Source organism: Erinaceus europaeus, chromosome 15 (assembly GCF_950295315.1).
Source record: "Erinaceus europaeus chromosome 15, mEriEur2.1, whole genome shotgun sequence".
In the NCBI taxonomy this organism is placed as follows: domain Eukaryota; kingdom Metazoa; phylum Chordata; class Mammalia; order Eulipotyphla; family Erinaceidae; genus Erinaceus; species Erinaceus europaeus.
Window position 1 is genome coordinate 24,598,573 of NC_080176.1, and position 12,953 is coordinate 24,611,525.

Consider the following 12,953-nt stretch of genomic DNA (forward strand, 5'->3'; position numbering starts at 1 on the left):
TACACAGTGGAATACTACTCAGCTGTAAAAAATGGTGACTTCACTGTTTTCAGCCGATCTTGGATGGACCTTGAAAAAATCATGTTGAGTGAAATAAGTCAGAAACAGAAGGATGAATATGGGATGATCTCACTCTCAGGCAGAAGTTGAAAAACAAGATCAGAAAAGAAAACACAAGTAGAACCTGAAATGGAATTGGAGTATTACACCAAAGTAAAGGACTCTGGGGTGGTTGGGTGGGGAGAATACAGGTCCATGAAGGATGATAAATGACATAGTGGGGGTTGTATTGTTAAATGGGAAACTGAGGAATGTTATGCATGTACAAACTATTGTATTTACTATTGAATGTAAAACATTAATTCCCCATTAAAGAAATAAATTATTTTTTAAAAAATCAACAACAACAATAACAATAATATAGAACACTTGTTTCTTCTAAGAAGATTAAAAATAGGGGAGTCTGGCAGTGGAGCAGTGGGTTAAGCGCATGTGGTGCAAAGCGCAGGGACCAGCGTAAGGATCCCGGTTCGAGCCCCCAGCTCCCCACCTGCAGGGGAGTCGTTTCACAGGCGGTGAAGCAGGTCTGCAGGTGTCTTTCTCTCCCCTCTCTGTCTTCCCCTCCTCTCTCCATTTCTCTCTGTCCTATCCAACAATGAACAACATCAACAATGGCAATAATAATAACCACAACAAGGCTACAACAACAAGGGCAACCAAAAAAAAAAAAGGGGGGGGAAATGGCCTCCAGGAGCAGTTAAAAATACTTGTAAGGTAGTTGTTTTCATTCTTCCACTTAAGAAAAAGAAGTAGTGGGTCTGGGAGGTAGTACAATGGGTAAAAAAAATAAAAATAAAAATAAACAAAGTGGTGATTTCTGTCTAGTTTGTTCACTGATGTGAATCCCAGAACTTTGGCACTCAGTAGGCACTCAGTTAAACACGTATTGAGTTGATACATGCATAGGTGAATGAAAAAGTGAAAGAGGACCCTGTGGAGCGGATTCCAGGCCCTGACCTCTCTGGGGGGAGGGGTGTGTATGTGAAACCTTCTACCCAGGCTGTCACCCCAGGCTGTCACCCTAGGCAGCAGGGAGTGAACACTGGCTAGACCCAGGGCCCCTCTGCAACCCAGATGCCACTCCCTGGCCAGAACACTCATCTCCTCTCAGCGCTATTCATCAGATCAAACCTTCTCTTCAGAAGGGATATGGAAATCAAGGATGAGAAGTCTCTGAATTTCACGCTGCAGCGGAAACTGAAGGAACACCAGGTATGTGAGGTTGGAGAAGACAGGGCTCTCTCCACACCCTAGCCTCATTCACGTGGCTGGCAGCCACTCACAGATTCCTTGGGGACTGGCCCAACCTTCAGGAGAGTTGCTTCACAAGCAGTGAAGCAGGTACACAAGTGTCTTTCTCTCCCCCACCCCCCACCTTCCCCTCCTCTCTTGATCTCTCTCTGTCCTGTCTAACAACAACAACATCAATGGCAACAATAACAATAGCAACAACAAGGGCAACAAAATGGGATAAATTTAAAAAACTCCAGGAGCAGTGGATTCGTAGTGCAGGCACCAAGCCCCAGCAATAACCCTAGAGAAGAAAAAAAAAAAAAAGATGGTAACTCAAGAAGGTGAGTTTTTTACATGACTTCTCTGCTTCTCTCTCTGCCAGACCCAGATAGAGGAGCTGGAGGAAGAACTGGAAGCAGAAAGGGCGATGAGAGCCAAGGTAAATGGACTGCTGCCACCTTTCCTGAGGCAGGGCACCCACTGCCAGCCACAGCCCAGCCATGAGCAGAAATCCCCACCTGCAGAGAGGAGGTTTGGCCTCCAGCTGAAATGACTTGTTTGATTCCTGAGCACCTACTGTGTGCCAGGCACCCTACTCCATGTGCACATCCACTATAAGCAAGGTGCAAGGGTACTAGGTGGTGTGAGGCCATGGGGAGGAAGTTGGCAGAGTGGGCAACCTTAACATGAGGACTTGAAGAAGTCAATAGGCTGGTAAAGGGAATAAAATCACCCCCACCTGCACAGGTGCAAAGGCATAAAGGTAGAGTGCATGGATTCCGAGTGGAGAGAGTCTTGAATGTGGTCCTAAGGTGGACTCAGACTAGAAGGCTACTGGGAAATGAATTCTTGTTTTCCCAATTCCTAAGTCAGCCAAAATGGGCAAGGGTAGGATGGCACTAAGGCCACCCAATATAGAAGGATGGACAGCATCTCCCCTGATCATAAGGCTCCCAGACAGGAAGTAGTCAGCAGTCTTTATAAAGAAAGAAAGACCGGGAGTCCGGCAGTAGCACAGCGGGTTAAGCGCACATGGTGCAAAGCACAAGGACCGGCGTAAGGATCCCAGTTCGAGCCCCTGGCTCCCCATCTGCAAGGGAGTCTCTTCACTGGCAGTGAAGAAGGTCTGCAGGTGTCTTTCTCTCCCCCTCTCGGTCTTCCCCTCCTGTCTCCATCTATCTCTGTTCTATCTAACAATGACAACATCAATAAGAACAACAATAATAACTACAACAATAATAAAAAACCACAAGGGCAACAAAAGGGAAAATAAATAAATAAATAAATATTTTAAAAAAAAGACCCACAGACATCTCCAAGTCAGCCTCACCGCAGGTGGAGAAGCATCATAGTGACCTGTCCCGGAACCTTGAAGACCTCAGTGACCGACTGGAGGAAGCTGGGGGAGAAACGTCTGCTCAGGTACCCACTTCAGAGGACCCAGGAACCCCAGTTCCTCCTTATCTGTGGAGAGCAGACAAAGCTGGACTGTCAGGAATGGGGCAAAGACCAGTTAGGTCTTGCTGAATCCCTGGGATTCACATGAGGAGAAAATGACTGCTTATCAGGAGCAGGCGTGAGAGGGCCTGGCTTGCACCCCTTCCTGGGGCTCCTTAGCTCACGGGCGGTGGTAGAAGTAGCATTAGGATTGCACGCACAGTTGACATTCTAAGACAGTGTATTAATGAAACCAAAAGGTGGGGTAAGGTTAGTCTATGAGGAGAGAGATGCCCTTGAAAGGGTAGTTTGGGGCCAGCGTGTAGCTCCCCTAGAAAGTGTACTTGCCTTGCTGTGTGTGGCTCATGTTCGAGACTGGCCCCCAGAACACTGGAGGAAGCTTCAGTGCTGTGTCTTTCTCTCACTCCCTTTGTCTCTCTGTCTCTATTTCTACCTGAAAAAGTCCATCTGGAGCACTGGAGCACTGAAGCCCCAGTAACCACAAGAATAAAGAAAAGAGGAAAAGGAAAGAAAAGAAAGAATCAAGGAAAGGATAATTTGCTACAATTTCCAAAAGGATACAGCAAGCCGGGCCACATCAGAAGCACTGGGTTGGTCATGATGCAGAGGACAGGGAGCCGTCAGCAAAAGCTTGTAGCATGGTTTCTGTAAGAGGCAGAATCAACAGGCTTAGGGTTGGGTGGTTTGGGTCACCTCTGCCAGTTTTGGACATCAGGGCCCTGGAGTGATGAGGACTGGTGAGCAGCAGTCCAGAGGGTAGCAACCCCACAGCGGTGCAGGGTGGGCTTTAGACTGACAAGTTTACATTTGAAACTGAGTCCTCAGCTGTTCCTAGGAGGGGCTGTCCTTCCAGGAACAGCAGAGTCCCAGATCGCAACACATTAAAACAGAAACATGAACAATCTAGGTTTAGCCTCTCACAGTTGGGAGGCCAGAAGTCTGAAGCCAAGGTGTGGACAGAATCCGTTCCTTCTGGAGGCTCTGAGCGACAGTCTGCTAACACTGTTTCTCTCACAACTTCTGGTGGTCTGCCAGCATCTCTGTGTTCCTGGCTTGTCATTTCATCACTGTTCCAATCCCTGCCTCCGTAGTACCTTCTTATACATCTCTCTGGATGTACCCTCTTCATATAAGGATACTAGTCACAGACAGAGCCCTACCCCAGTCCAAGATGGTGTTTTAGCTTGTTCACCTCCGCAGAGACCTGGCTCCAAGTAAAGTCACACTCACAAGTGTCTGGTTAAAACATGCACATATTGGGGGATGGATAGGGATCATTCAACATGCTATCTACACAGATGACGTGTGCACCCCTCCCCACAGCTGTGTACTGGTATTTCCATCTGACAGCCTGTTAGCAAGGTGCAGGAATATCAGGGAACTACTGGGAAAGTGGGCAGGGTCCACTCGAGGAGGCTGAACCAGCCAGCTCAGCCAGAGCCTTGCCTCTCCTCTGTCCCAGATTGAGCAGACCCGCAAGCGGGAGGCCAAGCTGCTGAAGCTGCAGCGGGAGCTGGAGGAGTCGGCCCTGCAGAGTGAGGCCACAGCCTCCATGTTGTGCAAGAAGCACACAGACTCCATGGCTGAGCTGATGGAGCACATAGAGAGCCTGCAGAGGGTCAAGTCCAAGCTGGAGAAGGACAAGCAGGTTATGAAGGCCTCAATGCCAGCATGGAGACCGTGCAGAAGTCCAAGATGAGGGGGTCTGCAGAGAGGGAGCCAGCCACTTCCCAGGCAGTCAGCCCCAGCCCCCAGCAATCTGGAGCTTGCTCTGTCCATCACAAACCCCACTGGAGGTATATACCTTGGCCAGGCTATACAATCCAACTGTGCCCCAATTTCCCTGCTTGTAAAATGAGGTAAAAAGGGCCCAGGCAGTGGTGCACCTGCCTAAGTGCAGATGTTACCATGTGCAAGGACCTGGGTTCAAACCTCCAGCCCCCACCTGCAGGGGGGAAGCTTCATGAGAGGTGAAATAGTGAAATAGTGCTGCAGGTCTCTTTCTCCCTCTCACCTCTCAATTTCTCTGTTTCTGTCCAGAGGATAAGTAAATAAATTTATTAAATACATATCTAATAAAAATAAAACAAGGTAACAATAATCCCCACTCCACAGCACTGCTGTTAGGGCTACTACAATCCTGGGCACAGAAGTTGCTGGCACACAATACGACAATGACTATTCCTTTGGTTTAGCCTCAGGAGGGTGGAGACTAAGAGAAGCACAAGATAATGGTACACACTGCCACGAGGGGGAAATGATATATGATGAGAGAGAACTGAGTAGGTGGTCAGGAAGGTGGTTCAGGTGAGGAAACTGCAATAAACTGCAGGAGTGGCATGCATGAGAGCCTGCATACGCCGGAGCCGTGTTCTGGTTTCTCTCATTCTATCTCATAAAATAAGTAAATCCTTTCTGGGCAGGAGAGATAACATCATGGTTATATAAAAAGACTTTCTGGGGTCCCGGCAGTGGTGCATCTGGTCAAGTGTGCATATCACCAAGTGCAAGGACCCAAGTTCAAGCCCCCACTCCCTACCTGCAGGGTGGGGGGACATTTCACAAATGGTGAAGCAAGTCTGTAAGTGTCTGTCTTTCTCTCTCACTATCTCTCCCTCCCTTCTCAATTTCTGTCCTGTCAAATAAAATTTAAAAAAAGAAAGGAAGAAAGAAAGGAAGGAAGGAAGGAAGGAAGGAAGGAAGGAGGAAGGAAAGAAAGAAAGAAGGAAAGGAAGAAAGAAGGAAAGGAATGACCACCAGGAGCAGTGGAGCCCCAGCGATAACCTTGGTGGCAATAAACAAAATCATTCATTCACTCATTCATTAAAAAGACTTTCATTTGGGGAGTCAGGCAGTAGTGCAGTGGGTTAAGTGCATGTGGCGCGAAGTGTCTTTCTCTCCCCCTCTCTGTCTTCCCGTCCTCTCTTCATTCCTCTCTGTCCTATCCAACAATAACAACATCAATAACAACAATAATAATAACTACAACAATAATAAAAAGGGAAAATAAATAAATAAAAATAAAAGACTTTCATTTGGAAAAAAAAAATAACTTTCATGACTGAGGCTCCAAAGTCCCAGGTTCAATCCTCTGCACCACTATAAGCCAGAGCTGAGCAGTGTTCTGGCTTCTCTATATCTCTTTCATTATAATAAAATAGTAAAATAATTTTTTTAAGGAGCTGTCTTTCAAAAATGAAAGAAAATATTTTATTTAAATCATTAAAGAAAAGGTCATTAAATATGCATTTACCAGATGCCTGGCATGGGAAGAGCTAAATCATGGCACTAGAGAGGGCTGGAGGTCAAAACTAAGCAGTAATGGCACTTCAGGGGCCCTGTCCCAATCGGCTGGTGTCTGCAAGCTTCAGATACCCAGGATGCATCTTCCTGTTTCCTGCTATACAGGCAGACCCCTGGGGAATGCTAGTATTTTCCTTAGCTCGGCACACTGCATCTTCTTGTTGGGTAAGGTCTGCAGGTGTTTGAGAGATTACAAAAGAGAAGTGAAAGGAGAGCAAGGGGCTGTGTACCATCCCCGAGGCTCTGGGCTTATGCTGTTAGGTGGAGGAGCCACACAGGGGTTAGGAGATTGAGACCTTCTAAAAGAACTAAGCAAGTAGGTTGGAAGCTGCAATAGGGCAATCCAGGTGGGGGGCAAGGAGGGTCTGGTCCAGGCCTCCATTTCCACACTGGCTTCATTCTTCTGCAACAGCTGAATGCCGAGGCCCAGGTGCGGAAGTTGGAAGACAGTTTAGCAGAAGCCAACGCCAAAGTGGCTGAGCTGGAGCGGAACAAGGCAGAGATCAATGCCATCAGGACCTGCCTCCAGGGTGAGTTCAGTCCTCCTGTGCTTGAGGAGAGCCAGTGGGGTCCTCTTCTCGTAACTGTCTCAGCTAGCTTTGGAAAATCCCCCCCCTCTGCCCCCATGATCAGAAGAGGAGATTTTATTTTACCAGCTGAGCATTTTATTTTTTCACAGTACATAACAGGGAGCACTATGCTCTCTTGCCCACCCTGTGCTATCAGTGGGAGGAATAGTATTACCCACAAAATACAATTTCCAAACAGTTAGGTATGTGACCTGCATAAAGCAAATATGTGCCACTGATGAGGGAACCAGAAAAAAGGCCAAGCTACTTTGGAAAAGCATGTGAGGGGCAGGGCGCCACACAAGTCAGTCAGGACAGGATGGCTTCCGGGACTCTGCCACATTAGGTGCCAGACTGGTCAGTGTCCTGTGGGACAATAATATGGGAGGACACAGATCCTGAGCTTACTTTGTTTTGTTTCTACCAAATGCACTCCTTTACATTTCTAAGATAAAAGAACTTGCAACTTATCAGTATAGAATTGAGCATGTAGGGGGTCGGACAGCAGCACAATGGGTTAAGTGCACATGGTGTGAAGTGCAAGGAACAGCATAAGGATCCTGGTTCAAGCCCCTGGCCCCCCACCTGCAGGGGGGGTGTTTCACAAGTGGTGAAGCAGGTCTGCAGGTGTCTATCTTTCTCTCCCCCTCTCAGTCCTCCTCTCTCCATGTCTCTGTCCTATCAAACAACAATGACATCAATAACAACAACAATAATAACCACAACAACATTAAACAAGGACAGCAAAAAAGGGGGGGGGGGAAATAGCCTCAAGAAGCAGTGGATTCGTGGTGCAGGCACCAAGCCCCAGCAATAACCCTGGAGACAAAAAAAAAGTGAGCATCTAGCTTAGCAGGGCAGATAGTGAGTCAAACAAAGGTGCACTTCCTCAGAGAAGAAGGCAGTCAGACAATGCTCCAGTGTGACACAGAGAACCTGCAGGCATCCTCTGGCCATACTCCCCATGAGTGTAAAGTCACCACCCCACTGGGGTGACAAATGACTACAGAGCAGACCCAGAGCCTTTGTAGGTCCTCCCTCTAACTCCTGAGCCTCTTCCTGGCCTCTGGCCCCTGCAGTCACCATGCAGGACAGGTGTGTAGGTTCTGCAACCATGACAAATGCAGTAACCATAGCAAAGACTCTGAACTCCTTTGCTGTATTTCCTACCAGCAGCTGAGGCTTCCTTATCTGAAGCCCCTCATCCCTGCGAGTCACCTGGATCTTGGTGACCCCCAGGTACTTTGATGCTACACTTACATTTAAAAACAAAACTGTTACTAACCTCACAGGTAGCTGGTGGCTCAGAAGGACATCTAGCTCCCCTAGAGCAAAATGTAGACTTTTTGATTTTTTCTTTTTTTAATATTTATTTATTTATTCCCTTTTGTTGCCCTTTTTATTTTATTGTTGTAGTTCTTATTGATGTCATTGTTTTTGGATAGGACAGAGAAAAATGGAGAGAGGAGGGGAAGACAGAGAGGGGAGAGAAAGATAGACTCCTGTAGACCTGCTTTACTGCCTGTGAATCGACTTCCCTATAGATGGGGAGCCAGGGGCTCAAACCAGGATCCTTATGCTGGTCCTTGCGCTTTGCGCCACATGTGCTTAACCTGCTGCGCTACTGCTGGACTCCCTGATTTTTTTTCTTAAACTCACTGCAGTCAAAGAAATCAAGTTCACCATTCTTGTGCTATCTTGAAATTATTTCCGGTCCTGCGTTTTGGAATGCCTCTCAACTGGAATTAATTTTTTAATATTCATTCATTTATTTATTCATTTATACCTTTTTGTTGCCCTTGTTTTATTGTTGTAATTATTATTGTTATTGATGACATCGTTGTTGGATAGGACAGCGAGAAATGGAGAGAGGAGGGGAAGACAGAGCGGGCAGAGAAAGACAGACACCTGCAGACCTGCTTCACCACTTGTGAAGGGACTCCCCTGCAGGTGGGGAGCCGGGGGCTCGTACTGGGATCCTTACACCGGTCCTTGTGCTTTGCGCCACGTGCGCTTAACCTGCTGTGCTACCACCCGACTCTCTCTCTTTTTTTTTTTTTTCTGTGTTCGTCTAGGGTTCAGCCTTGTTCTTAGTAAAGGCTAACAAACCATGCTGACTTTGTGGTTGGCTGGTGTGGTGGTTCTGTGCTCTCCTTTTGGCTCAGGTGGTCCAACTGCTGTATTTGTCAGGAACTTTGCAAGTTATGCCCTGAGGAAGCCTAGCATCTGTCTTGAGAGCCAGCTTCTCATCTCTAATTTCTTCCACCCCCTTCTCACCCAGCTGAAAATAGTGAACTGAAGGGCAGGGGTAGATAGCATAATGGTTATGCAAACAGACTCCCATGCCTGAGGCTCTAAAGTCCCAGGTTCAATCCCCTGCACCACCATAAACCAGAGCTGAGCAGTGCTCTGGTAAAAAAATAAAATAAAATAAAATAAAATAAAATGAATATACCTAAAACAGGCCTACTCGCTTTTCAAAAAAAAAAAAGAAAGAAAGAAAGAAAGAAAATAGTGAACTGAGTTGGGAACATGAAGAGTCCCAGAGCCAGCTCAACCAAATCCTGCAGATAAAGACATCTCTGACATGGCAGGTGGATGACTACAAGAGGCAGCTGGATGAAGAACAGTCCAAGGTTTGCTTCAGGGTGAAATGGAGTGCATGACAGAAACACCTCCCTGAGACAATTATGAGTTATGAAGATGTAAAGGAACATTTTATTTTGATTTAATAATAACAAGTATAAAAAAAAAAAAAGTTAACCAAGGGGGTTGGGTAGGGCGATAGTGCAGCAGGTTAAGCGCACATGGTGCAAAGCAAAAGGATCCCGGTTTAAACTCCTGGCTCCCCACCTGCAGGGGGGGGGGGGGGTCGCTTCACAAGCAGGTCTGCAAATGTCTATCTTTCTCTCCCCATCTCTGTCTTCCCCTCCTCTCTCCATTTCTCTCTGTCCTATCTGGCAACAATTACATCAATAACAACAACAACAATAACCATAACAACGATAAAAACAAGGGTAACAAAAAGGAAAATAAACTAAAAAAAAGTTAACCAAGAGATATAGTATACTATATGTGTAGTTAAGTGAAGTGAGTATTATGAGGTAGCGCACCCAGCTAAATGCACATAATACTAATTGCAAGAACACAAGATCCAGGTTTGAGCCCCTGCTCCCCACCTGCAGGGGGGAAACTTCACAAGTGGTGAAGCAGGCCTGTAGGTGTTTCTATTTCTCTCTCCCTCTCTGTCTCCCCATCCTCTCTCAATTTCTCTCTGCCCTACCCAATAAAATAAAATAAAATGTAAAAAATGGCGCCAGGAGCAGTGCATTTGTAGTGCCGGCACTGTGTCACAGCAATAAAACCTGGAAGCAAGGAGACAGAGAGAGAGAGAGAGAAAGAAAGAAATGAATATTACATATTCTCATGGACAATAATTAGAGAGAAACAAGATAGTCAACCTGTGCATGCCACCCCATACACACACACACACACACACACACACACACACACTTTACTTGCTGCTTGTTTGATCTGATGTGTCGGTCCAATCTTCTGCCAATCAAAGAGGTGGTCTGGGGTGCTGGAGAGATCTGGAGGCCTCTGATAGGCCTGTTCAGTCTCCCCAGTCTCACAGCACAGCAGTGGTGGGTCTTGCCAACACTAAGCATGACCTGGACCTGCTGAAGGAGCAGCTGGAGGAGGAGCAGGGAGGCAAGTCAGAGCTGCAGCACCTTGTGTCCAAACTCAACACAGAAGTGACCACCTGGAGGGCCAAGTACCAGACAGGTACCATCCAGAGGACCAAGGAGCTGGAGGAGACCAAGTGACAGCTGCTCTGTGCAGGGAGAGCTGGGGATACAGTGGGGCAGGGGGTGGAGTCTGCCAGGGTCAGCCACTGCCAAGGTTAGGGCCATAGCCAGGAGAAGGCACGCTGTGACTCTTAGAGGACAGGCATCCAGGCAGGGGTATCTGCTACCTGAGCCGAGCAGGAGATTCATCAGCCTCCATCTTCAAGGACCCTCTGGCCCACCTCCTTTGCCCTCAAGTGCTGGGGACTCCCTGTAGAAAGTCAGGAGCTGGCTCACCTTTAGGTGGCTTCCAGGGGTCTGTGGGCCTGGACTGGCGAGCCTTGGCAAAGCTGGGAGGGCACAGACCACTCTCAGTGGCAAAGGTCTCACTGACTGTTCCCCAGCTGTGGTGTAGATGCCCTCGATGTCTCAGAGCTTTCACCCTTTTTCACAAACCAGAAAAGTGGATGGTCTGCTTGACAGGCCTGGGGAAATAAGAGTGAACACATGACTGTGACTCTGAGTCACCTTGTCACATAACAAAAGGCTGATGTGCATTTCAGTGGGTCCTTGTACCCAGGGACACCCTGTGTAGGAGCTACCCTATGCAAGGCAGGGAAGAAGGGACCACAGCCAGCTCTCTGGTGACTTCTACCCACTGGCATTTGTGGTGACAAGAGAGCAATATGCACAGTGCTTTTCAGCTGACACACTCTTCCTTTAAGATTTTGGATTTTAAATATATATATATGGAGTCGGGTGGTTTTGGAGGCAGCGCAAAGCAAAGGACTGGAATAAGGATCCTGGTTCAAGCCCCCGGCTCCCCACCTGCAAGGGAGTTGCTTCACAGGCAGTGAAGCAGGTCTGCAGGTGTCTTTCTCTCCCCCTCTGTCTTCCCCTCCTCTCTCCATTTCTCTCTGTCTTATCCAACAATGACGACATCAACAGCAATAGTAATACCTACAACAATAAAATAACAAGGGGCAACAAAAGGGAATAAATAAATAAATATTAAAAATATTTGGGATTTTTTTCTTTCTTTTTTTTTTTTGCCTCCAGGGTTATCACTGGGGCTCCATGCCTGCACTACCAATGCACTGCTCCTGGAGGCCATTTTCCCCATTTTTTTGCCCTTGTTGTAGTTGTTATTATTGTCATAGCTGTTGTTGTTGTTGAATAGGACAGAGAGAAATCAAGAGAGGAGAGAAAGACAGAGGGGGAAGAGAAAGATAGATGCAGACCTGCTTCACCGCTTGTGAAGCAACCTCCTGCAGGTGGGGAGCTGGGGGCTTGAACTGGGATCCTTAAACCCATCCTTGTACTTTGCACCATGTGCACTTAACCTGCTGCACTACTGCCCAGCTCCCTGTTTTTTGTTGTTTTTTTTTTTAATGGGAGAATGTGCTAGAGACCAGAGCACTGCTCAGCTCTGTCATACAGTGATGCCAGGGATTGAACCTGGGATCTCTGTGCCTCAGACATGCAAGTCTTGTGCTATAAGAGCAGGCTCAGCTCTCTTCCCAGCTCTGACACAACTTTAATATTAAAATTCTTCATAGGTTAAGTCTAAACTCACATTTCAGAAGCATCCACCTCTGACTACCCCCTGCCCCAGCTCTTTCCTGTTCTATGGAGGGGCTTCTGGGAGCTGCCCTGCCCCACTTCGAGGCTAAACCTAAATGTCAATCCCTCAGCTCTCTAGCTGAAACCACACACTCAGGCCTTCCCCCAGTGCTGTGTCTACCCTCAGTAAAACAGAAGTGTCCTAACAGCAGGGGTCTTAGTCTGCTGTCTGCCTAGCACCTGGAACACTCAGCAGAAAGGAGAAACTCTAAACAGTTGCTGGATGAGTGTGTGGACAGTGGCTGCTCTCCATTTTTCTGCCTCTTTCCCATACGGCAGCAGAGCTCAGAGTACATGCCCTCTCCTGCCACGGCCCTGAAATGTTCCTGATGCTACTTCCTCCCTTGTCCCTAGGAAGAAATTGGCCACCAGGCTTCAGGAAGCAGAAGAGGCAGCTGAAGCTGCCCAGACCCGGGCCACCACTCTTGAGAAAAATAAACAGAGACTCCAGGCAGAAGTGAAGGATCTCGCCATTGACTTGGAGAAGGTCAGAGGGGCAAATGCTCAAAGGCCGCCTGGTAGGGCTCAAAGGGCTGGCTCCAAGGAGCTGAGTGTGAGAGAGCACTTGTGTGGGGTAAGCAAGAAGAAACAGGTGGTGTGAGAGGTTAGAAGACAGAGAACATATTTAGGTCTGCAGGACGCAAGCCTCCAGCTTGAAAATGAATACTCAACAAGCTATTGTTGCACTATTTAAGTGGGTGATAAGCCTATTTAACAAGATGCTTAAGTTGAGGATGAGGATAAAATTTAGTTCCAAGAAACTGTACCATGTGACACCACACCCCTTCATTTTTTGTGTGTGGCTAAACGTCCTCATTTGCATACCTCATGCAGGTAAGAGTCCCTCTGGCATATACCTCCTAAGGCAGAAGGTCACAGTGATGTGAGAGGCTTCAAAATAGAAGGTTTTGCTTTC

General features: G+C 47.4%; 1 protein-coding gene across 1 annotated transcript in view; it reads left to right on the forward strand.

Moving 5' to 3' along the window:
* Nucleotides 1-12,953, forward strand: part of LOC103125499 (myosin-16-like) — a 74,435-nt gene that overhangs the window by 35,365 nt on the left and 26,117 nt on the right. The window contains 8 exon segments of the mRNA XM_060172311.1: nt 1,135-1,272; nt 1,676-1,732; nt 2,629-2,715; nt 4,214-4,406; nt 4,409-4,458; nt 6,467-6,584; nt 10,266-10,449; nt 12,392-12,524. Of these exon segments, the coding sequence (XP_060028294.1) occupies nt 1,135-1,272; nt 1,676-1,732; nt 2,629-2,715; nt 4,214-4,406; nt 4,409-4,458; nt 6,467-6,584; nt 10,266-10,449; nt 12,392-12,524 (960 nt within the window).